Source organism: Dipodomys merriami, unplaced genomic scaffold (genome assembly GCF_024711535.1).
Source record: "Dipodomys merriami isolate MVZ:Mamm:240054 unplaced genomic scaffold, mDipMer1.0.p SCAF_14, whole genome shotgun sequence".
NCBI lineage: Eukaryota > Metazoa > Chordata > Mammalia > Rodentia > Heteromyidae > Dipodomys > Dipodomys merriami.
In genome coordinates, this window is record NW_027202715.1 from 39,376,364 (window position 1) to 39,401,805 (window position 25,442).

The following is a 25,442-nucleotide window of genomic DNA, read 5'->3' on the forward strand; positions in this document are numbered from 1 at the left end:
GTTCTGGGTTAGTTGGGGACAGAGCTGAACCCAGAGGTGGCAGCATGGTGCCAGGGCCATGCAGAACATTCAGCCATATTGTCCCTATCAGCCCACTCTGGCATGCAAGTGTCACTCCTAGGCCCACCACCCTTTTCCAGGAGGCTCCTGTGTAGCCAGTGGGATGCCTGACTTTTTCACGCCAGCCTTGACAGCGGGCATGGATTTCATAATAGGGAAGCTCTCAGAATCCAGAGTGCTCCCTAATTGGCAAATTATTTCCTGCTTGTCTGAAGGAGGTGACATGTCTGCTGAAGGGTCTTTCTTATTTCATGTGCCTTTCACACAGGATCCAGGCCAGGCAAAGAAAACCGAGGCTCGCCCTCCAGACGTCCCCACCCAGAGCTCACCAAGTACACTAGGGAGCAAGGCCTCTCAATGTGAAAACCAGTGACATTGCAGACTCTTGGTCCTTATACACAGACTGACTCAGGATCTCTGAGGCCTCTGATACACACACACACACACACACACACACACACACACACACACACACACGCATACATATTGACAACTTTGATAATTTGGTGGTAAGGGCATAGGCTTGGGTTTAAATCTCAGCTCTCCTCTTTATTGTCTGAGACCTCAGCCAGTCACTTAACACTAGATGCACACGATGCTGAAAGACGTACCCTACAAAACAAATGTATAAAGAGTTCCATAATCAAACATGTTTGGGACGTGGAGCACCCTACATGTCCTTGGTAAAGAGGTTGCAGAGGCCTCTGAGCAGGACTCTACTGACCCATCATGTCCCCTTACTGTCTTCCTATCATTAATCCCAGGAACAATTCACAGACAATGCTCGGAAGATTCCTTTTTGAGCAGTGGAGTGATCGACGGTCTTGAAAGACCTGGTGATTCTGGCAGGAAGGAGGCCCTGGCAGGGCAGAGGGCCACAAGAAGCCCTATTCCTCATGTGCCACGTCTCCGCAGCGGCTGCTTTGGTTCTGCTGTCACTCTGCCGCCGCCGGCCTGGACGTGTCACAATAGCGAGGTCACCTTCCTGCTTTGGGTAATTTCGCTTGGAGGCAAGACAGATCCATTTTAAACAGCTCTTCATTTCAGCAGCGAATGCCCTCTGCCTCTGATGGGGGCGGGGGGCCTGGCGGTAAGGGAAGCTTTGTTCTTCTGACCAGTGCTGACAGTTTAATTAAACCCAGCTTGAGACAGGGTCGCTGCGGTCAGGCATTCTCCAACAGGGCTCTGCAGACTCTCCCCTCCCGCCTCTCCCACCACCAGGCCTGTTAATGAGTTATGGTGGTCCTGAGAACAGGGATATAAATAAGGGAAATAGATGCCCTGGGCTGCCCTTAATCACCCGCCTCGCCCCTCCCAGGCCCTGCAGAGACCAGGAGGTCGATCTTGTCAGGATGCATATTGGTTTCAAGGCTAAAAGGAAGGACTGGAGGACTTGAATTTCCAGAAGTAGCCTCTGGACACCAAGGGAATGCTGCCAGCCAGAGAAAGGCTGGAAAATGGTCAGACCTGGAGGGGACTGAGGCTGGCCGGGGGAGGGGGTGCAGAGAGAGAGCTAACACTCATCCACCTCCACCTGAACATGACATGGTAAAGATTAGGACTTGCCACTACAGAGAAGCAGCCAGTTTTCTAGTCCCAAACTACACCTCTGGAGCATCTCCGTAGCCTCTGGGGTTGACTGGGGTTGAATTGACCCCAAACCCAGATAACCTGCTACCAGGGTACAACTGCCCCCTGCCTAAGGCGTGGTTACAGCAGATGATACATCTACCCCACCCACAGCCACTGGCTGGTGGGTCCCAGGGGTGACAGCTGTCACCAAGCACCAATGATAGGCTGTCACCTCCTGGAGAGGTAGGCACACATGTCTGTGTTGCACAGCTCTCACTCCAAGCATTTGCAGCACTTTGCACAGAGCCTGTCTGCAGGAGGTTCTCAGGAACCAGGGATGGGGTGGTTGGGTGGGGAGAAGATTTATGAGGAAGAGGTGGATGGAAGGAGAGGTTGGGGTGTGAGGGTGGAGAGGTCCAGGTAGACGTGTGTAGGTAGATGAGTGGCAGGGGCTAGTGAGTAGAGAAGAGGAGGCAGGTGGGCAGATGGAGGGAGAGCACTAAATGGAAGACGGAGGTAGAGGATGAGAATGAAGGGCTGAGTATAAAGTCACCTGATTGGTGACTTGGTGGATGGAGAAGAGGGAGGGTGCATAGGTACAAGACTGGAGATAGAGGTGGAGAAGCAGCTGAGCAGTGGGGTGCTGGGGTGGTCAGTGGGGGAGGGGTGGAGGAAGTAGGTGAGTGAGAGGTACCTGGGTGATACCCAAGCAACAGACAGGCTCAGCCCCTCAGGTGTGTCATACACCCTCCAAGCTTGCAGGTTTTCATTCAGTGCTGTGCTGGGGAAAATGCTGATCTCCCAGAGATGCTCTGTAGATGAGATCAGATAAGGCGTGGGCCTGACATGGGATAACCATTCATTCTAATCATCACTGCCCTGACTGCTGTTCCTGAAACCTCCCCTGGGAGACTGTGGTTGTCTCTGCGCAGGCTCACTTCTGCAGCCATGAACGTGGAGCAGGAGGAGATGGATGCTCTTCTGATGAGCAGGAGGAGATGGATGCTCTTCTGATAGGGAGGGGACACTGAGCAGGAACTCCACACTCGGCCTCAATGAAAGGTCTTCAAGGAAGTGGGGGCGTTGCCTGTGATTTTAGGGTACTGGAAAATGTTTCCAGGGCAATATATTCTACATGTTCCATGTTTGTTCTCTTTTCACTGCTCAGGAAGTTAGCTGAGAATCCAAAATGCAGGTTCCCTTCGTTAAAAATGACTATCCGGAGCCAGATGCCGGTGGCTTACACCTATAATCCTAGTTACCCAGAAGGGTGAGATCTGTGGACCATGGTTCAAAGTCAGCCCAGGTAAGAAAGTCTGTGAGATTCATATCTCCAACTAACCAGCAAAAAGCCTGAATTGGAGTTGTGGCTCAAAGGGTAGAGCACTAGCCTTGAACAAAAAAGCTCAGGGGGAGTGCCCAGGCCCAGGACTGGCACTAACACACACACACACACACACACACACACACACACACACACACACACACACACACACACACACACACACAGCATCCCAAGCTCTGCTGATCAGGAAACCAAACTCCTGCTACAGACTCCTCTGGGTACTCTGTAGGAGCAGAGTAGAAAGCAAGGGGAGGATTCTGAGTTAAGGGGTAAGGTTCTGGGTGAGGTGAACCTCTGCAGAGATGAGGGAATCCAACACTGATATTGGACAAATGTTTGGGGCTAGGAGTCTGCAAGGCCATCCCAGTGTGATCATTCCAATGCCTCCTACTGGTCCACAGGTGAGGGTCACCACAGGTGAGGGTCACCACAGGTGAGGGTCATACTTCTCTTTGATCCTCACAACAGCTCTGAGAGTCAGACATTGTTATCTTCATCCCAGAAAAGAACAACAGGTTCTTCAGGGCTAAAAGACGCACAACAATGTCATATAACTGACAGCCTTCATTTTTGTTTGAGTTGGTGCTAAGAGTTCAGCAAGGACTTGGCCACTGAGCTCCATCCCCAGCCCACAGACAACAATTTTCACTCAAACCAGAGGTTTCATGGTTCTGATAAATGCTGTCCAATTTCCTATATAAAAGTAATACATCTGCCAGCCACTGTTGGCTCACCTCTGTAATCCTAGCTACCCAGAAGGCTGAGATCTGATGACTGTGGTTCAAAGCCAACCCTGGCAGGAAAGTCCATGATACTCTTAGCTCCAATTAACTACCCAAAAGCACAAAAGTGGAGCTGTGACTTGAGCAGGAGCTAGCCTTGAGCAAAAAGGCTCAGGAACAACACCAAGGCCCTAAGTTCAAGCCCCAGGACTGATACCACATCATCATCATCATCATCGTCATCATCATCATCATCATCCATCCTTCAAAACACAGAAAATAAAATCACCCACAGGCCATCCCTCCTGGCATTCTGCAGTCATTTTTCCATGCATTATTTAGAATAATTCATTCAGGAGCCATAATACCAATACAACTTTACATCCTGACTTTTGATATCACAACCATCTACAATATTTGACATGTCTCATAAAAGTCATTTTAATAATTGTATAAGTATCCCCATAAAATAGACATACATAATTTGCCTAACCACTCCCCCAATGTTGGATAGCTAGGTTATTCCCAATCTATATCCTCAATATTTTAAATAATGCTGCAATGAACATATTTATACGCAGGTTTTATTATTCCCTTAGGGTAGATCCCCAAGAGTAAGATTTCTAGGTATAGTTTAAGCCCATTTTCAGGCTCTTTACAGACCTTTAGAGACCTGGTGGTTAACGCTAACCCCATCATCAAAATGCTCTGCAGTCCAAGGCAAAGCCCTGCTCTGAGAGTGTGATCCTGCATTTGGGAGGAATGAACAGGCTAACCCAACACCAGGATCTACTAATAAAGAACAACCAGTAGAAGGATTGTAACTTGTAGAATCTGTACAGACTGTATCAACTGAAACATGGACCACTCCACCTACACGCTCTGTGGCACCCCTTCCCGGCACAGTTGTCTCTCCAGCCCATCTTCATGCTGATTCAAAGTATCCTCTGCATGAAAGTCCCTAATTTGCTCCAGATGAAAAGGATTAGTAACAGATATCTCCAAAGCAAAGGGAAGGTCAAGTAAGAGACCAGAAATATCAGGCACTGGCTCCTGGTGTTAGCTTTTCTTCTGAGGGAATAAATCCCACCTCCAGCTCCTGGGGAGGCACCTGCTCCTGCCATCCCACAAACCCTAGCACAGCTCACTGTCCAGGGTTATCATCTGACCTAAGATGGACCAATCAGATTCTTTCTCCCCATAATTTGAAGTTGAGACCTAAAACACAGTGAGGATATAAGCACCATAGTTATAGGGAGTACGAGGGGAGTCAGGATTGTGACTACCCTAAAAAATGGCAATACTGAGATGCAGCCAGTAAGCCCAGGACAGTGGTTTGGAAGGAAGTACAGGGCAATAAGGTGGATGTACACAAAGGGAAAGGCCAGCTGTGTGTGGCCAGTTACAGCATGGACCACAAGGAGCATGTTGTAGACCCATGGCCCAACACATGGACCACACAGATCAGTACATGGACCACACAGACCAGTGCATAGCTCACAGGTCAGTGCATGGACCACATGGACTAAGGCATGGATCATACAGTCCAGTGTATGGACCACACAGACCAGTGCATAGATCACACAGACAAGTGCATGGACCACACAGACCACATGAACCAAACCAACCATCATGGAATGACACAGAGCAGTGCATGAACCACATATGAAACAGACATTACAATAGCTGTACCTGCCGGCACAAGAATCCGGTGCCTTTATCAGCTGAATAAAGAAAAAGTGCCTACACAGTAGGAGACAATGGGCCTGGCACAGACGATCCTTGAAGAGTGGCCCAGTCAGGAGGAAGAAGAAAAATGAAGTGACCAGAGAGACCACTTTCAAAAGACTGAAAGTATATCAGCAGCAAATTGTGATGGTACCTAAAGACCACTAGCTTAGCAAGAAGCTTGCAAATGATGGCACAGGTTGGAAGAGCCAGCTGTATTTAGTCAGGAAGAAAAGAGCTAGTCCAGACTCCAGGTCCCTGGCCACTCAGGTAGCCCCATCTCTCACCTAACTGCATTCCTTCATGCTTTCAAGCCCCTTTCTCCACCCAGCTTCCATCCTCCCCTGGGAAGAAGAGTCAAACCTATCGCTCCTCTTTGTGCCTTGCTACACATAAAGAAGGTCCCAATCAGGGCCTCACACATGCTAGGGAAGTATTGCCCTTTTAACTTCCCAGATCAAAATTAAAAAAAAAAAATAACAAAAGTACATGGTTTTTCCAAAGAGTTACAGAAAGCAAAGTTATTAGAAAGCAGAGTCTAGGGTAAGAATTTTCTAATATGCATATCTGTCTGATAACAGAATTAATTGCCTGGAGAGGTGGTGGACTCCCCATCACTAAAGGTAACCAAGCAAATGCTGCAGAGCCACATGCTAAGGAACTATCAGGGAGATTCCTTAGTTAATTTCAAAGATGCTGTCCAAGCCAAGATCCCACAAAGCAAAATACAGGACAAAACAATCACAGATACCTCTGGAAAATAACAGAGCAGCAGAATTAGTGGCCATACTTTCAACTCAGAAGTATACTTACAATAAATAAAAAGACAGCCAGATACTACAGGTAATAAGCTCATAGATCACATTACCCTAAACAGTAAAAGAAGCTGAAAACAGAAGCAGATTCAAGAATGGTTTTCTTGAATGAACAAATGAATGAATGTGCAAGGCAGCTGATCAAAGGCAATACAACATGCACTTAACAAAAGCCCCACCTGGGCTGGCAAGGTGGCTCAGTGGTAGAGCGCTTGCCTTGCATGCCTGAGGCCCTGGGTTCAATTCCTCAGCACCACATAAGCAGAAAAAAAAAGCCAGAAGTGGTGCTGTGGCTCAAATGGTAGAGCGCTAGCCTTGAACTGAAGAGCTGAGGGACGGCGCCCAGGCCCAGAGTTCAGGCCCCAGACCGGACCCAAAAAAAAAAAAAAAAAAGAACTGGATGAACTGCTTCTTTCTAGCACTTGCTGTGGAGAAATGTCCCACACAATAGCTTCCCACAGAACCATTTCTGCTGGGTGAGGAGTGTGGAGCCCAAGCCACAGGAAAATTCAGCCTCCATTGACTATACTTGCATGCTTCCCACGGGGTGGCAGAAAATCACAGAGAGAAGATTCTAGACACAGAACTCACAGTCTGGACAGAGCCTGGTTGTTCTGGAACAGCAATTCTGGCAACATGTGAAGCTGGTTCCGGTTCAGTCGTCTAAAAAATAAAGACAGAAGAAGCAAGATTCACCAAGAGGTCCAGGAAATCCAGAGGACCTCTAAGAAAGCCCCAGGTTCAGAGTTCAGGGGCTCTGGGTTCAAGTCCTAGCAGTGGCAATCTGTAATCCTCGGGAAATCACCTTCTTAGGGCCATATTTCACTTGGAAGGTGGGAACTGAGCTACCTAGCACTTAGCAGGAGGACAAGAAGGAAGGACCTATGGAAACCCCTCACCAAGTCAGTGCCCATCACCCTTGTAATCCGTAAGGGATAGATTCTAATACCTACCACCTTGTGAGGTGGGTCCTTCACTAGATAGGAAATGTGAGCTATTTCCTAACTGGGGTTGGAATAGCCAAACATTCTAGTTCCTGATGGCTTTCAACCACATTTGGCTAAGCAGCCACTTGTGTGGTTTTTAATTGCTTGCTTGGGTCTTTTTTCAAAATGATAATGACAAGTGAATTTTTTTTTGGGGGGGGGTCCCATGTCTGGGACTGGAGCTCAGTATCTGATGCTTTTGCTCATTGGTAATACTCTACCAACTGAGCCAAACATCTAACCCCAAGGGATTTTTTTTAAATCATTAATGAAAACTCATCCTTAAAAGAAAAAGAACCTTCAAATAGTGGAAAACAGGGTCTCAAATAACTTATATTGGTCTCACTCAACAGTTTGTGGATGTCTTTTCCATGTCAGACAATAGATACTTACTTTTTCTTTTCATTTAGCAGTGCTAGGGATTGAACTCAGGGCCTTACACATGCTGGGTGGGTGCTGTACCACTGAGCCTACTACCCTAGCCTCCTCTTCCCATCCATACCTTTTATTTTTAATGGCTGAATTGTATTTCCATATAATTTTATATGTATTTCCATATAATTTCATTGTTATTATTAAGGTGTTGTTCGGGGGGGGGCTACCATTTCACAATTCAAGTAATATGTGCATTCTTTTTTGGGGGGGGTCCGGTCGTGGGGCCTGAACTCTGGGCCTGAGCACTGTCCCTCAGCTCTTCAGCTCAAGGCTAGCACGCTACCACTTGAGCCACAGCACCACTTCCAGCTTTTTGCTTATGTGGTGCTGAGGAATCGAACCCAGGGCCTCATGCATGCAAGGCAAGCACTCTACCACTGAGCCACTTTCCCAGCCCCAATGTGTGCATTCTTTTGGACAACCCCATTCCTTCTTTTACTTCCCAGTTTCCCCCTCCCACCATTTCCTCCTGCTCAGTTGCATAGTTCATTTTCCATATAGTGTATACTGAATACTACGATTGCCATTGTTCACCCTTTCTGTGTCCCCCTTTCCATAATGGTTTTTGATAATTACTAAGATTTGAACTCAGGGTCTCATACTTGCTACACAGACCCTCTACCACAGACACCTCCAGCCCCGTTTTGCACTGGTTATTTGGGGATAAGTTCTCTGTTTTTTCCCAGGACCATTCTTAGACTATGACCCTCCTCTATTTTATGTTTTCTACTATATCTGGGGCATCAGGCACACACCAGCACATTCAGTTCTGTTGAGATGGAATCTCAAGAACTTTTCTATGTGGGCTGATCTTGAACTGGAATCCTCCCAGTCTTGCCTCGTGTGTCGCTGGGATGACAGGCAGACCCTGCCTATTGGTTGAGAAAAGGTCTTCCAAATGCTTTCCTCAGGACCATGATCCTCCCACTCTGCCTCCCTAGTAGCTGAAATTATAGGTGTGAGCCACCATGCCCAATATAGTTCATAATTTTTAACTTCCATGAGAGCAGACTAGGACCTGTTCAGAATTACAAACCAGGAGATGGGGGAGCAAAAGATCAGGTTCTGGAGTACAACTTTCTAAGAAATCCTAACACAGACATGTCCTGAGAAGGTGGTTAGATCTACCCAGACTCATCACCACCAGAGATTAGCATGTAGCAAAAACAATCATACTTATAATTTGGAAAGCCATAGTAGACAATAGTAAAAGTTAACATTTCTCATTTAGCCTCTCTTACACAGAAGCTTAGACTATCCAGGGGCCCAGCACCCCAGTAGGGGCACCAAAAACTAAAAAAACAAAGTTGAAGTGGGAAATCAAAGGACACCAAAGGGAGTGGGCAGAGAGAGGGACATCTGGGGACTCGGAACACAGACAGCAGCAGTGGCTACCAGTCATTGCTAGCCTCTCCTCTGTCAGGCACAAGATAAAGGGTTTATAAACCTCACCTCATCATTGAAGGGAAAGCTGAGGACAAGGTGGGCTTTCTCTCTTGGGTATGACAACGCCTTCCATTCATTTGCGCGCGCGCGCGCACACACACACACACACACACACACACACACACACACACACACACACACACAATCTCCTCTTGTTTGTTTGCAACAACCCCACTGGAAAAGCCTCACTGCCACCACCTTACCACATGGGTTGGCTCCTAACAGGTGCCCCTCACTTGTGCTGTTGACCTTGTTGAGTTGTCCCTCTGGTAGATGAGAGACTGGGATGGTTGTCAGTGAGTGACTCGCCCAAGGCATCACTGAACAGTGGATATGGGATTCTGAAGCCTGGCTGTCCTGGCTCCCTGTCCTGGCTCCCCTCCAGCTGGGGCAAGGGGAGAGGGGCACATGTGGCTGGGGGGAGACCACTGAGCATGCTCTGTGCCCTCCCAGAATGGGCTACAGAGTCAGGGCACATGGAGATTTCTCTGCCAACAGGACCTCATCACTCCACTTCTATACTCAAGCTTCATAACTGCTTGCAAGAACCAGCCTTGCCTGTCCCAGATTTGTTTATGTTCGCTGGTGCTTATAATTACATCATTTAATTAATTTTGTTCATCAATGAATGAAATACTAGAGGGAAAAGAGTCATCTCTATGAAAACCACCTTGAATGCTTTGGAAAGATTCAAAGGAAAGAGGAGCTGCTAATTGAAGGGTTGTTGAATCAGGTAAAGGACTTTATTCTGCCCCCAGATTGCTTCCAAGCACCCTAAAAAAAGTCTCATTACATCTTTAAGAAACTGAAACAAAGACCACGAACAAGGTATATGGCTGTGGTTTAGGTAAAGAAAGCAATATAGAATCCTAATGGATGTCTTATGCTTTTTAGACTTATAAAATAAAAAGGAGCCCAAAGTTCAGGCCCCACAACTGACTAAATAAATAAATAAAAATAAAAAGGAGGGGCTGGGAAGGTGGCTCAGTGGTAGATTGCTTGCCTTTCATACATGAGGCCCTGGATTCAATTCCTCAGCACCACGTAAGTGGAAAAAGCTGGAAGTGGCTCAAGTGGTAGAGGGCTAGCCTTGAGCTAAAGAGCTGAGGGACAGCGCCCAGGCCCAGAGTTCTGGCCCCACAACTGATAAATAAATAAATAAATAGGAGAGAGACATGTGCCAGTAGCTCATGCCTATAATCCTGGCTCATCAGGAGGCTAAGATCTGAGGACTGTGGTTCAAGCCAGCTTAGGCAGAATAATCCATGAAACTCTTATCTCCAATTAGTGAGCAAAAAGCCAAAAGTAAAGCTGTGGCTCAAGTGGTAGAGTGCGAGCTTTGAGTAAAAAAGCTCATGGATAGCACGCAGGCCCTGAGTTCAAGGCCCCATATCAGCATAAAAAGAAAGAAAGAAGGAAAGGAAGAAAGGAAAGAAAGAAGGAATGAAGGAATGAAGGAAGGAAGGAAGGAAGGAAGGAAGGAAGGAAGGAAGAGAGAAGGAAGGAAGGAAGGGAGGGAAGGAGGAAAGGGAAGGAGGGAGGGGAAGGAGGGAAGGTTGGGGAAAAGATCAATACATGTACATTTACATGTTTTAACATATTTTAAATGAAAATTCAGTATTTACACTCTGTGGCTTTCCACAGCTTCCCATTTCAACCAAGTTTCATGATTAATTGATCACCCCTAGTCAAGAAGGTGACCACTTAACTGGCCACTGAAGAAGACCTAAGCAGCATGCACTGGACACCTCCAGGGATAAGTGTCCACTGGGAAGATGACCCACCCTGGAAGGAATGAGGAAAGGACAGAGATAACCATATCTACACTGAGAAGGCATGATTCAAAAAGATGACCCTACCAAGCCTGGGCTGGTAGTAGCAGTGATGCCTAGATCTCCCCCACGCCAGTCCCTGTCTCCTCCTCCAGAGCATGACATTGGAGAGCTGAGCCAGGATGGGTGAGGTCCAACTCATTCCCTCAGAGCCCTTCAGGTCATTAATATGTATTTTATTCTCAGCTTTTTAAAGAAAGCAAACACAAGGCTCAACGTCTGGCCTAGCTTGGGCTTACCGCTCAGTTTCAGCCTGGGTAAGGAACACAAAAGAAAGAGCATTCTGAATTTCTTCCAGGCTGAAAGAGGCTAACAAGACAGACACATTCTTTACCCTTTACTTAGTATCTCATTTTCCTTTATATGAAAGTGAAGGGTAAGATATTAGAACCTCGTCTCCGAAGGCAAGATGATTAGAGTTCTAATTCCCTCTTCTGAATAGCTGTGGTCTTTTCTCATTTGCAAAATGCTCCTAGCAATAACCACCAACCAGCCAGAAGTAGAGGTGCAGCTCAAGTGGCAGAGTGCTAGCCTTGAGAAAAAAAATGCTCAGGGACAGTGCCCACACTCTAAGTTCAAGCCCCAGGACTGGCACACACACAAAAAGTCCTGGAGATATGGCTTAAGTGATAGACTGCCAGCCTAACAAGTGAAAGACCCTTAGTTCAAACCTCAGAACTGAAAAATAGATCATAGAGGTAGGTAGGTAGGCAGGCAGATAGATAGATGATAGATAGATAGATAGATAGATAGATAGATAGATAGATAGATAGATAGATAGATAGATAGATAGATAGATAGATAGATAGATAGATAAAATTAAGAAGAAAGGTCCACAAATCAATGAACAATGGTTCACTGGTTTTACTCATTCAAGTCAATGCTTGCTGATTATGTCTTGGAATAACACAAGACGAAATTACTTCACTTGTGTGAATTTTAATCATCGTGTATTTTCAGGGACAGAGTTACACAAAATGAGGAGGTGCAGGGAGGGGTGCACTTTCCAGCTTTCTCTCTGCCACCAATTCACTGTGCCCGTAACCTCTTCTACCACTGCAGCTGCCCCCAGATCCATCAGGCAGGGCAACCCTAGGAGTGCCCCCGAGTTGTCACTGTCAGCAGCTTGGCTGGTAGATTCCCTCTCTGCCATCCCTGTCCTCCCAAGCCCATACCCCCCTCTTCCTCCTCCTTCTTCCTCCGCCCCCCCCCCCAGTACTCACAGTCGCTCCAGTTCCTTCATGTCATCGAACGCTCCCCGCTCCACTGCTCCAATCTGGTTCTCCATCAGCTGCCTGGGGAAGGAGAGACAACAGCCACAGGGGGTTGGCCCAGGAAACCTGGAAACAGCTGGTACGAGGGAAGGGCTCTGCCAGGGCAAAGCTGGCACCAGGGTGAGACCGGAGCCATGCCAGGCCTCATGCAGACCCGTGTCCTAGTCTGAGTGGACACATTTCCTTACAACTCTGCAAATTCCCCAGCACAGCCCCACCCCACCCCAGCACCAGCCTGACAGCAAGATGTGCCACCAGCCCCTCCCCAAGCTGGCCCCTGGAAGCCACGAGCCCTGAGGGGCCAATGCCCTCAGACATGCTACAGGAAGGCTGTGGGTGCTATAAAGGGCTCTCCTTTGGCCCAGGGCATGTGCCCAAGGGGCAAAGCAGACAGCATCAGCCAGTATGGAAGGAGGGAAGACTTTGCCAACAGGGCAGAGCCCACATGCAACAAACCTCTCTCTGCTGCACCCTTATTCTGCCTGGCCCCATCTGCTGAAGACTGGGGTCCTGGGCCAACAGGCCACCTGGTGCCAGAGGACTCTGCGTCTCCTCACCACCAACTCACTCTGAAGCCTTCCTCCAGCTACGGAGGAAGTGTTTTTACCAATACATGATAAAGTTTAAGATATTGAAAGGGTCTTTTTCCTTCTGTGTTTTCACTCTCCAATCTCAAGCAGGTGACCCTCATGTCCTAGTGTGGGTCTGAGGCAGAGCAAGGGCAGGAACTGCTCTCAGACACTTCTCTTTCTCTATTTAAGCTCTCAGGGGGTCACTGGGGATGCCAGGAAAGAAGGAGGCTTCTCCAGACTCAGGAAAAGGAAAGGGTCACCTCTGATCTCAGCAGGCACTGACCACAAACTACTCCACTCCTCCATAGGTCCTCAGCACTCTAGACTCAGTATGAAAGAACACAGGGCCAAGACCATTACATTGCACTATCCTGGAGCAGGGGTGGGAGGGACCCTATGAACGTCTGGTACTGCATTTCCTGCCAGCCAGATGGGCAGGGGCTCAGTGTTATACAATAAAAAGAAATTGCTAGTCTTCCTGCTCTCCTGGGTTTGAGCCATTCCTAGGTCAGAATGCATACGTTCCCGGGCTCCCTTTAATGGCAGAGCAGGAGAGAGGGAGGAAGGAAGGAAGGAAGGAAGGAAGGAAGGAAGGAAGGAAGGAAGGAAGGAAGGAAGGAAGGAAGGAAGGAAGGAAGGTCCTCCCAGAGCAACTCAGCTTGACCCATCTGGCAAGACAAGTGCTGTGGATGCCCCTTGCAGCTGGCAAACAACCCAGCCCAAAGCCTGTGTCTGCCACCTCTCACTCCTGAATGGAGCTAGACAGGTCTTTAACTGTCCTCTCTACCAAAATGGGGCTGCAGTCTCTGGGAATCCCTCTGAGGCATGAGTTCCTAAGAATTCTGGGGACTGTTGTGGACTAACTCATACTCCACACCCACTCTTCATATATTAGACCCTAATGTCCAAAACACCCTCATATGGCCACCCACAGGGAGGTAGCCATCTGCAAGCCAGAGGTGCCCAATGAGAATGCAAACTCCCTCTGGGAGTCTAGCCTCCAGAGCTGTGAGAAAAACAGGCCTGCTGCTCAGAACTCTGTGGCAAATGCCATGGACGCCAGACTGACTAAATAGACACCTAAAGATCCAGGGCTAGGATGTAGTTCAGTGGCAAGGCACTTGTCTAGCAAAATGCAATCCTGGGTTCGATCCTCAGTACCAAAAAAAGAAGAAAAGAAAAAAAAACAAGATTCTGCACTGCCACCTGGTCTCCTTCATCCCCAGGAGACATCGAATGAATGGGCAAGGCTGCCCAATTTGCCAGCCCAGACCCTTTGCCATAACTCACGTCTTCCATTAGGTGAGAGACAGAAGCTGGTTGGGATCAGGACTCCACATCCCCCCACCCCACCCCCTCAAGGCCCCAAGACTGACCCCACAGTGAGTATCCAGACCAGCCTACCACCCTCCCCCAATTCCTACCCAGAGCTGTGCCAAGGGTGAAGGTGTGAGGAAAGCCACACAGGGAAGCAGCAACCCCATACTCACAGCACCCGAAGCTGCTTGAGCCCAGCAAAGTCGTTCTTGTGGATCCGAGTGATGTTGTTGCCATTGAGTTCCCTGGTGGGGAAAGGGAGAAAAGGAAGAAGTTAGAGGACCACCATAGTCCCAGCTCCTGAATCCTCTCCACCTAGGCCAAGCCAGTACCTAACCAGTGGGGCTATAGACCAGGCCAGCCCAGGCCCCGAGTCTGGATCAAAGCTGACATCTTACTAGCAGGCACAGCAAGTGCAGGCCATGGCTGAGGATGCTGGGAAGAATGTGTGGGTAGAGGATAATCATAGGCAAGAACCTGGAAATCCCCAATGAGCACATGAACATAAAGAACATGGATGCCTTGCAAAGACCTCCTTAGGGACTCCACAATGACATGGTTGATGGCTCTGGCTCCTGTGAGCTGTCCATGTCTGAACAGGGAATAGCAGGGTAGGCCATGAAGGTGGTGAGAGGAGGGGATAGGAGGGGAGGGGTTGTGAGGGAAAAGGAAGGAAGGGAAAGGGAGAGAAGGGCAGGCTCCTTCGGCCTGTGCTGAGAGGCATGTAAGGTCTACACGATAGTCCAGATAGTCTCATCCACTAAGGAGGTCAATTCATGTTACACACTGCTTTTAAAAGGCATTAGCATTGATTATAAAGATGAAAGGTTGAATGTCTTATGTGGTCATCAGCAAAACATTGCTTAGTTGAATTCTGCACATCCATGACACTGAATACACACTATACAGTTATTGGAAATGCTCCAGATCTGTTTGTATTGACGAGAAAAGCATTCGTGATGGGTGATATAACAGCCTGTATTCCATGACCACCCTTACACACACACACACACACACACACAATCACTTTTCAGATATGTGCACAGGACAAGCTGAGGGCTGTAGGCCACAGAGTAATGGCAGTAACTGGTACGTGGTAAGTGGTGAGAGCTAAATGAGTTAAATGTTGTTGGGTTTTGGTGTTTTTTTTTTTTTTTTTGGTGGTGGGGGGGAGTTGGTAGTATTGGAGTTTAAATAAAGGCTTGTTAGGCAAAGCCCTCTACTATTTCAACCATGTCTTCAACCATTACTTTTCTGCTTTGTAAGTGTTTAAAGTCACCTATATTTTTATAAACCAATATATCAAGTTAATTGTCTTTTTTAAGTGAGAGCCTGATGCCAATGAATCACAGCTATAATCCTAGCTGTTCAGGAAGCTGAGTTCTGAGGATTAGGGTTTGAAGCTAAACCAGGCAGACAAATCCATGAAACTCTTTTCTTTTCTTTCTGTCAGTCATGGGGCCTGAACTCTGGACCTGGGCGCTGTCCCTCAGCTCTTCAGTTCAAGGATGGCACTCTACCACTTGAGCCACAGTGCCACTTCTGGCTGTTTCTGCTTATGTGGTGCTGAGGAATTGAACCCAGGGCCTCATGCATGCAAGGCAAGCAATCTACCACTGAGCCACCTTCCCAGCCCTCCATGAAACTCTTATCTTCAATAAACCATCAAAAGGCCAGAAGTGGAGGTGTGACTCAAGTGGTAGAGTGCCAGCCTTGAGTAAAAAGGCTAAACAAAAGCATGAGAAAACATGAGGCTCTGAGCTTTAGACCCATTACTGGTAACAAAGTATAACCTATGCATTCTTGATTTTTTTTCAATTTTCTGAAAAGTGAAGAAAAATGAATGTTCCACATAACCTTATCACTATAAATAATCCCTAATAACATCCTGGAAGATGTTCTGGCAAGTCTTTCTTTTTGGGGTACAATTTTGATACAGTAGAAATAATATTCAACAGGTATCTACTAAAGACTTGCCAAAGCCTTTTGCAAAGCTTTGTGGAGGGGGATGAAGAGACATAGGTATGGCCCATCTCTACAGCACACACCACTTGTTCTCCTGGGGCTATGGTGTTTCTTCATTTGGGTATTTCAGGTTCCCAGACCTCTCCCTGATTCCCAGCCAATGCTCAGACTACAGTCCTGAGTCTTAAGTAACCCAGCACCTCTGCTTGCAGGAAGACCCATCTCCCCTTTCTGCTGCTCACCAACACCCACCCCACGCCTTCCCTCTTGAGCCAGCAGCCCTGCAGAGCCGCAATGGACTCCCCACCTTCACCCTGGCCCCCCTCCAATCTGCTCCCTAAGCCACAGTCAGAGTGGCCTTTGGAAGCGGCAGATCTGGTCAGGTCCTCCCACACAAAGCCCTCAGTAAGTCCTCATTGCTCTTGGAATCAACACTACAAGCTCCCCATGGCCTGCCCTTTGCATTGCGCCCTTCCCCTTCCTGACTCTACCCTGTGGCAGGGCGGTTGAACTTGACAGCCTCTGCCTGGAATGCACTGCCTTCCCCTTGGTCTAACTCCCTCCATCTTCCCCTCCAATCTAAGCCTTCCTGTAGCAGGCCTGCAGAGAACCTACTCTCTGTTTGGTAGCACAAACCAGAGACAATGTTGTAGGGACTTGCTGGAGTTCTGGACTCTATACTAGAAGTTCCTTGAGGACATGGGCCAGGCTGACTTTTTCAGTCTGTCTCCACAAAACCTCACACAGCACATGGAACACAATACATGCTCCAATGAGTTCCCAGATGCAGAATGGATTTGCACTGAATTGACATATTCCAAGTAGCACTGGGTTGAATAGAGTTTTCTTGTTTCTCCATCCCCACTACTTAGAAAAACAAAAACAAAAACTAAGTAACAAACTGGACATTGACAGCTCATACAACTATTCAAGAGGCTGAAATCTGAGAACCATGGTTCAAAGTCAGCCCAAAAGTCTAGGAGACTCTTATCTCCAACTAACCAGCAAAATCCAGAAGTGGAGATCTGGCTCAAGTGGCAGAGTGCCAGCCTTGAGCACAAAAGTTAAAGGACAGCACTCAGGCCCTGAGTTCAAGCACCAATACCAACTCTCTCTCTCTCTCACACACACACACACACACACACACACACACACACACACACACACACACACACACACACACACACACACACACACACACACACTTGAAGTAATAAATGTTCTTCCTAGATGGACATCATTTCCTGAAAGCCCACTCCACAGAAGATACTGCCCCCCTACCCATCACCTCCTCTCATCCATTCCTTCTGTGCATCCAGCTGATCCCAGTGTGGGCAAGAAAATAGCTTAGAGCTCATGCTGGCCTGCAAGAGAAGAGCAGGATGAAGGAAGGGTGTCTGTCCTCAGTGCTGTGGCTCAGGAGGAGCAGGCAGCGGGGAGGAGGGGCACAGGCCTTCCAGGGCAGAGGCTGCCTTCCCTGCTCAGCCTCCTCAGGTCCTGTGATTCCCACAGCACATCTTCTCACTGGCATCACCTCACACATGAGGAAACTGAGGCTCTCAGATGAGCAGCAGCTTGGGGAAGCCCATCTGGGTAGTTCTGTGTTTCAGCCAGATAGCTCAGGCCTTTGGATCCCAGGCCTGGCTTTGAGCCCAGCTCCACCCTATGCTTTCTGTGAACTTGGGAAAATGCTTCCCTGCACTCTAATTGTGGTTTGTCCCTTCCAAACTCACATTGAAATTTAATCCCCCTTGTGAGAGCGTCAAAGGTGGGCCCAGGTGGAACTTTAACAAGGTGATTAGGACTCAACCCTCAAAAATGGATTAATCCACCATACAATTAATAGGTTATCCCAAGAGCAGGTCTATTATAAAAGTCTGTTTGGCAGGTCTATTGCTGCACGATGTCCTGTGCCACCTTGAGACTCTTCCAACAAGAAAGCCATCACCAATCTGTGGCCCTTCTACCTTGGTCCAGAATCATGAGCCAAAATAAATCTCTTTTCTTTATAATTTACCCAGTCTCTGGTATTGTGTGATAGCCTCAGAAAAATAGGTCAAGTTATACTTCATCCTTCATGTGACTTCCTCGTCTGTAATAAGCTCTGTGACAATGAAAGGTGTCTGGGTAATGGCTGGTGAAGGGAGCAAGGAGGCTTCCCTCAAGAAGAGCTGAAGCAGCAGGTCCTGAGGGTGCAGAGAGGCACAGCACAGAGATTCTGTGAATTGAGGATTAGTGGAGGAGGAGGCAGTCACAGAGAGGCTCTGGGTACAGTGGTAGAATGTGGCCAGGTACGAGGACTCAGAAGTCCAGAAGACCTGAGCCCAGCAGGGCAGTGAACCACAGATCGTCCCACGAAAGGACAGGCACAGCTCTGAAAGAGTAGAGGGCTCCCGCCAGGCTACTTTGGCCCTGGGGTAAAAGACTGACTCACCCTCATTTCAGAGAGAACATCAGCCACAGTCCTGGGGCACTAGGCAGATTCCAACATCCCTTCATCTCAGCCCAAAGCTGCGAGAGCAGTCCTCCCCTCTCCATCTGCCCATCAACACAACTGGGATACCTTAAAGGCTACCACTGGTGCTCTATTGAGCTAAGATAGCCCAACACCAGGTCCTCCATGAAAGGCCAGTGTTCCTGGCTGGCTTTAGGAGCTGAGGACTTCTCAGTGCAGTTCCCCAGCACCTGTATGAGTCTCTGACACATAATAGGTGTTCACTAAGCATAGACCAATGGATTCATCTTGCCCAGGCCAAGGCCAGGCACACACCACTCACCAGTAGGCTGAGCCTTCCCCTTAGTCCACAAGCACAGACCAGTGACTCCTTCTCCCAGCACTGCAGCCCTTCAGTCCCAGGGAGTCCACAACCTGACACCAATCCCTAGTCTGGGACACATACACACTGCCCACTCTGTGATGGGGTGGAGAAACCCTAGGAAGGAGCAGTGGGCAGTGGGGGAGTCCCAGGGAAGATTTGCTGCCAGTACTCCTCTGCCCTTGAGCCCCAGGGTTCCTGGGAACCTGCCTCACTGCCTCAGCTGGAGCAACAGCAGTAGTTACACGAACTGTGCTAACCAAGCCAACTCATTCAAGCTTCCTATCAGTACCGAGCCCCAAGCAAGGTTTATTACCAGTCTTGATTTGTAGAAGAGCAAACTAGGTGATGAAGGATTCAAGTTTAAGGTCACCAGTTAGCAGACAGATGGAGGAAAGAAGGACGGAAGCCCTGGTATGCCTGACTCTAGGGCCCACCTCTGTTTATTTACTCATTTATTATTTTTACTGTTGGTAAAATACACATAGGAAAATTTACCATCTTAATCATTTCTTTTGGTTTTTCTTTTCTGGTCATGGGGCTTGAACTCAGGGCTTGAGCACTGTCCCTGAGCTCTTTGGCTCAAGGTTAGAGCTCTACCACTTTGAGCCACAGCGCCACTTCCTGATTTTTTGATGGTTAATTGGAGATAAGAGTTTCATGGACTTTCCTGCCTTGGCGGGCATTTAACCATAATCTTCATATCTCAGCTTCCTGAGTAGCGAGGATGACAGGTGTGAGCCATCAGTGCCCAGCTTGTACTTCTTTTTTGACAGTAGCCATCCTAGTAGATGTGAAGTAAACAGTGCGCAGCTCAACTCTACAGTACTTCCTGTTCTCAGGACCACAATCCCCCCAGTCCCTTTACTACTGAGCCCATACCCTGCTCTTACCACACCATTCCCTAACCTAGGTTCCATCCCCATACCACCACCCTGTGGTCAGGGCCCCACTGACAGCCACCAGGCCTCCACATCCATTGTCAGCTGGCCAGTCCACACTCACTGCCCATCCCAGACCTTTTCAAGGCCTCCTGCCTGCTGACTTCTTGGAGATGAACTCCACCTGCAGCCCCCATCTGCCTACATTTCCCCCCCACCACCAACTCTGTTTACCACCCTCCTCCACCTGCAGATCAGACACCCCCTCCCAGGGCCAGCTTGCAGCTCCAGCCCTCCCCCCAACATGTACAGGCAGGAATCAGTTGCTGTTTGCCTTTCCCTCGCAATGCCAAGCACTGGCAGGTGTTTTGTACGTGCTGAATGAGTGAAAGAAGCCAGGCCTCATTAAGATGTAAAGAGTAGCAGTGAAATTTAACAACTAAACACAAACACATCTCAGAGCCTCAGGACTCCCAGAGTGAGCTAACCATTTAGCAGCCAGCTGTTTGCCTATAGGCAGATGATCCACCACCCCTCTTATCCTTCTCCTCATCCACAAAGCAAGGCTAAGGAACCCCTTCCTCCCAGATGGGTAGAGTAAGAGAGGGGCTCCAATAAATCATCGTGATCTGTACCTGCCATGAGAAAGGGGCTAAAATGGTGACTATAGACATCACCAAAATGCCTCTGACCTCTCTCTGCCTCCTTCCTTCTCTGACCCATCACCCGACCTCTCTCTCTTCCATACCTCAGTGGCATGGCTTCCTCCCTCCCTCAGTCATCCCCAGCCCCTCTACTGACTCCTGCCCACCCCCCCACCCCTCCCTTTCTGCAAGCAACTCTCTCCAAGCTGCTCTCCTGAGCCCCCTCCATGCCTGTCCTCTCTGTAAACTCCCACCACCTACTCACTCCCAACCATCTGCTCTGCTCTCCACTTCTCCCAGGAAACTGTGCATCCCAGCTTTGCAGTGACCCCATCTCCTGTTCCCGCTGCTTGCCTTGGACCTCATCCTCAGACAGACTGCCGCCCCCATTGCTGCCTCCCACTGCTCACGCTCCTCCTGGGCTTAACTAAACGCCTTATTTGTCTTCCTAGCCTGGGCATCCCTGCACAGCAGCTCCTCCACACCTGCCCTGCCCTCCCTGCCACTAGCCAAAGCTAAAGCAGTCCTCAAAAGATATGTTGTTTTCCCCAGGAAGTCCCAAGCCCCCAAAGTACCACGCAACGTTGCCAGATCACAATCTTAGCACCCCTGAAACTGAACCGCCAGAAAGTATGTCTGGTGAAGATCTGGAGGAGGGGTGCAGGTCTGCATTTCATGCAGAGCTCAGCTCCAGGGAGCACCAAATCATCCTGCCAGGCCTGAACCTCAGGGCCCCCATGTGGATCCCACCCACCCTCTGCACATGGCCCCAAGCTGACTGTGGTGAGTTCCTACTGCTGCGCTAATTACTACACACTCTGTGGCTAAAAAACAACGCAAACTGAATGAGACCTGACAGTCTCACTGGGTTCCAGTCAAAGCTGCATTCCCTTTGGCTGCTCTAGAAGATAATCCCGTTCCTTGCCCATCTCACCTACATCCCTTGGCTAGTGGCCTCTTTCTCACAGTATGCCGACCTCATCTGCAAAGTCCCCTTTACCAGGTAACAAATGGGTATACATATTCCAGGGACATCTTTGGGGACCATTACTGAGCCTACTACAGTGACCACATTTCCTAAAGCAAAGATTGGAACCCATGAAATGTCTCACCAAAGGTAAAAGTTAATTAGAAGGAGGAGGAGGAGGAGGTGGAGGAGGAGGAGGAGGTGGAGGAGGAGGAGGAGGAGGACCACCCACTGAACCCACATTGTTTGAGCACCAACAATATATGTCAAGCAATGGGCATACAAAGATGAATAAGACACAATCCCTGTCAGAAGAATATAAAAATCTAAGGTCTTCATCAGACCAACTACCCTTTTTAAATGAGGTACAGCCAGGCATGGTGGTTCACACTTGTAATCCCAACACTTGGAAGACAGAGGTTGCAGGATCACAAGTTTGAGGCCAGCTGGGGGCTACACAGTAAGATCCTATTTGTGTGTGTGTGTGTGTGTGTGTGTGTGTGTGTGTGTGTGTGTGTGTGTGTGTGTGTGTGTACACACGCATGCACGCATGCATGAGCACCAGTCCTGGGGTTCAAACTCAAAGCCAATGCACTGTTCCTTAGTTTTTTCACTCAAGGCTGACATTCTACCACATGAACCACTTCTTAGTTTTCGGATATAAGAACCTCACAAACTTTCTTGCTGGCTTAGCTTTAAACCATGATCCTCAGATCTCAGCCTCCTGAGTAGGTAGGATTACAGGCATGAGTCACTGGGCCATGAGATCCTATCTAAAATAATAATAATAATAATTTTTAAATAATATATTTCTCTTGTTTATAGAAGAATTGCAATTAATATAGAATGAATGAAGGAAATAGAAAATCACAACTAGATAATTATTGAAGGCAAGATTTATTAATAGATGTTAAAATTAGTGGGTGAATTTAGGAGCAAACAGGAAATCACAATCTCAAGTATCTCCTCCTATGGCCAGGTATTTATTATTAGCAAAAGGAAAGAAAGGAGCTTTATGACAGAGAAACCTTGAAGACATCAGCTTAGCCAGGATGTAAGGGTTAACATCACTAGCAACACAACAGACAGCAATGTCAGGAAGTGTGAGCACACACCAGCTCTGTGACATTCCTATCAATTATGCACAGGCTCAACAGACCAGTGGAAAACACCAGACGACCCAGGCAAAGAGTATTCCACAAGACAACTGGCCTATGACCTTGCAAAAGACTCAAAGAAAAGCTAAGACAGACTAAGGACCTGTCACAGATCGAAGGAGGCTAAAGAGAGACAATGACTAAATGCATTATGGAAGCCTGGATTAGATCCTGAGACAGAAAAGGGATGTTTGTGGGGAAATTTTGCTCATTTAATTGTATTACAGCCATGCTAATTAGGTTCTTAGTTCTGTTTATGGACTGTGGATATAAACTATGTTAATGCTGAGAAAAGCTGGTCAATGTGTATGTAGGAATTCTCTGGATGAGTTATGTAACAATCCTATATGTCTAACATTTTGAAGTAAAAGTATCTTTTAAAAAAAGAATACACAGGCTGGGAAGGTGGCTCAGTGGTAGAGTGCTTGCCTCGCAAGCATGAGGCCCTGGGTTTGATTCCTCAGCACCACATAAGTAGAAAAAGCTGGAAGTGGTAGCTCAAGTGGTACAGCACTAGCCTTGAGCTGAAGAGCTGAGGGACAGTGCCCAGGCTCAGAGTTCAGGCCCCATGACCAACAACAACAACAAAAAAAAATACAGGCTGGGTGCCAATGGTTCACACATGTAATCCTAGCTATTCAGGAGGCTGAGATCTGAGGATTACGGTTCAAAGCCAGCCTGAGCAGGAAAGTCCTTGAGATTCTTATCTCCAATTAACCACCAGAAAGCCTGAAGTAGCACTGTGGCTCAAGTGGTAAAGTATTCTCCTTGAGCTGAAGAGCTGAGGGACAGTGCCCAGGCCCAGAGTTCAAGCCCCACAACTGACAAAAAAAAAAAAAAAAATACAGCAATGAGCTGGGCACCAATGACTTATGCCTATAAATCCAAGTTATTCAGGAAGCTGCAATCTGAGGATCACAGTTTGAAGCCAGCCCAGGTAGGAGAGTACATAAGACTCTTATCTCCAATTAAACACGAGAAAGACAGAAGTAGAGCTGTGGCTCAAGTGGTAGAACTGCCAGACTTGATTGAAAAAGCACCTAGGGCTGACTTCAAGTCCTAGTACCAGCACACACACACACACACACACACACACACACACACACACACACACACACACACACACACACACACACACACAATGTCTATAGAGAGAGAGAGAGAGACATTTATATATATATGGCAGTAATACCTCTGTCACAGAAAAGTCAGAAGCCACAGTCACAAGCTCAATGCCCAAACTACCATCTTTATTCTTCACACCAAAGTCAGGCAACAGGACCTCCTAAAACACTAGTTGCATTCATTACTCTCTGCTCAAACCTCTGGGGCAGGTGTTTAAAGAGTCTTGTCAAAAGGACAGGATCATCTGGGTGTTGGTGGCTCACACCTATAATCCTAGCTACTCAGAAAGCTGAGATCTGAGAATCATGGTTCGAAGCCAGCCTGGACAAGAAAATCTGTAAAAACCAGAAGTGGAGCTGTGGCTTAAAGTAGTAGAGCACTAGTCTTGAGAGAAAAAACTCAGGGATAGAGCCTAGGCCCTGAGTTCAAGCCTACAACTGACAATAAAAAAAAAAAGGGAAGTGGAGTTGTGGTTCAAGTGATAGAGTGCTACCTTGGATCAAAAAAGCTCAGAGACAGTACCCAGGTTCTGAGTTCAAGCCCCAAGACCAACACAAAATTAATAATAATAATAATAATAATAAATTAGAACCCCATGTATCTAATAATAATTTCCAAGTCCACACTGTTATGAATAAATAGATGGGAAAGAAGAGAAAAATGCTAACAGTAAAATGCTAACTAATAGAACTGATAAGGTTAGGAAATTATCAACGGGTATAAAAATGGTGGCTAAAAGTTTGATGAGGGCCAGGGTACATATATGGCCTCAAAACATCATCCTAAAGTACTTGCTAAGAATGCAAGGGAGAACAACTACTACCTATAGATACAAAGAAACCTGGCAAGTGGGCACAGATGGTTCATGCCTATAATCCTAGCTACTCAGAAGACTGAGATATGAGGATTGTGATTTGAAGCCAGCTGGAGCAGAAAAGTCCATGAGACTCTTATTTCCAATAAACTACTCAGAAAACGCCGGAAGTGGCACTGTGGCTCAAGTAGTACAACACTAGCCTTGAGCACAAAGAGGCTCAGGAACAGTGCCCACACCCTGAGTTCAAGTCCCAGGACCAGCAAAAAATAATAATAAAAATAAAATAAAATATTTTTTTAAAAAAGAGAAAGAAACCTGGCAAACATCTCCAATATCAGTACAAACTGACATAATTCAGCATTCCTGGTAAATCATGTAACTAGTAGGCAGCTATGAGCAAAGACCAGGTGAAGACAAATTGAAGTCTACACAAATCTAGCTTGCAATAAGGTCAAGGTCCAGAGAGGCAAAGGCAGAAAAAAAAAAACAGAGTAAAACCATGACCCCCAAATTCTATCTGTGATCCTAGGAAGGATTCTGGCCTGGAACACATTGCTGGGACAACTGAAATCTGAATGTGAACTATTGAGTAAATAACCGTGCCATCGTAATGTTAAATTGTCTGGTTTTATAGCCTTTTGTTGTTTTTGCTTTTGGTGCCAGTATTAGGGCTAGAACTGAGCCTGGGTGCTGTCCCATAGCTTTTTTACTCAAGGCTGGCACGCTACCACTTGAGCTCCACTTCTGACTTTTTGTGGTTAATTGGAGATTAGAGTCTCACAGACTTTCCTGTCTGGTCTGGCTTCAAACCACAATCCTCACATCTCAGCCTTCTGAGTAGCTAGGATTACAGGCGTGGGTGAGCCACTAGCACCTGGCCTCCATGCTTGTGCTTTCTCCCCTACCCGGCTGCAAGCTCCCAGAGCAGCTGATCCACACCGACCTCTCTCAATGCTGGGCACCCCA

General features: G+C 47.6%; 1 protein-coding gene across 1 annotated transcript in view; it reads right to left on the reverse strand.

The window, feature by feature from the left end:
* The window catches only part of LOC138826176 (slit homolog 1 protein), a 148,113-nt gene that overhangs the window by 115,926 nt on the left and 6,745 nt on the right, over positions 1–25,442 (reverse strand). Inside the window, exons 2-4 of the mRNA XM_070021325.1 lie at positions 14,278–14,349; positions 12,165–12,236; positions 6,834–6,905 (exon numbers count right to left, since the gene is read on the reverse strand). Of these exons, the coding sequence (XP_069877426.1) occupies positions 6,834–6,905; positions 12,165–12,236; positions 14,278–14,349 (216 nt within the window). The remainder of the gene's footprint in view (positions 1–6,833; positions 6,906–12,164; positions 12,237–14,277; positions 14,350–25,442) is intronic.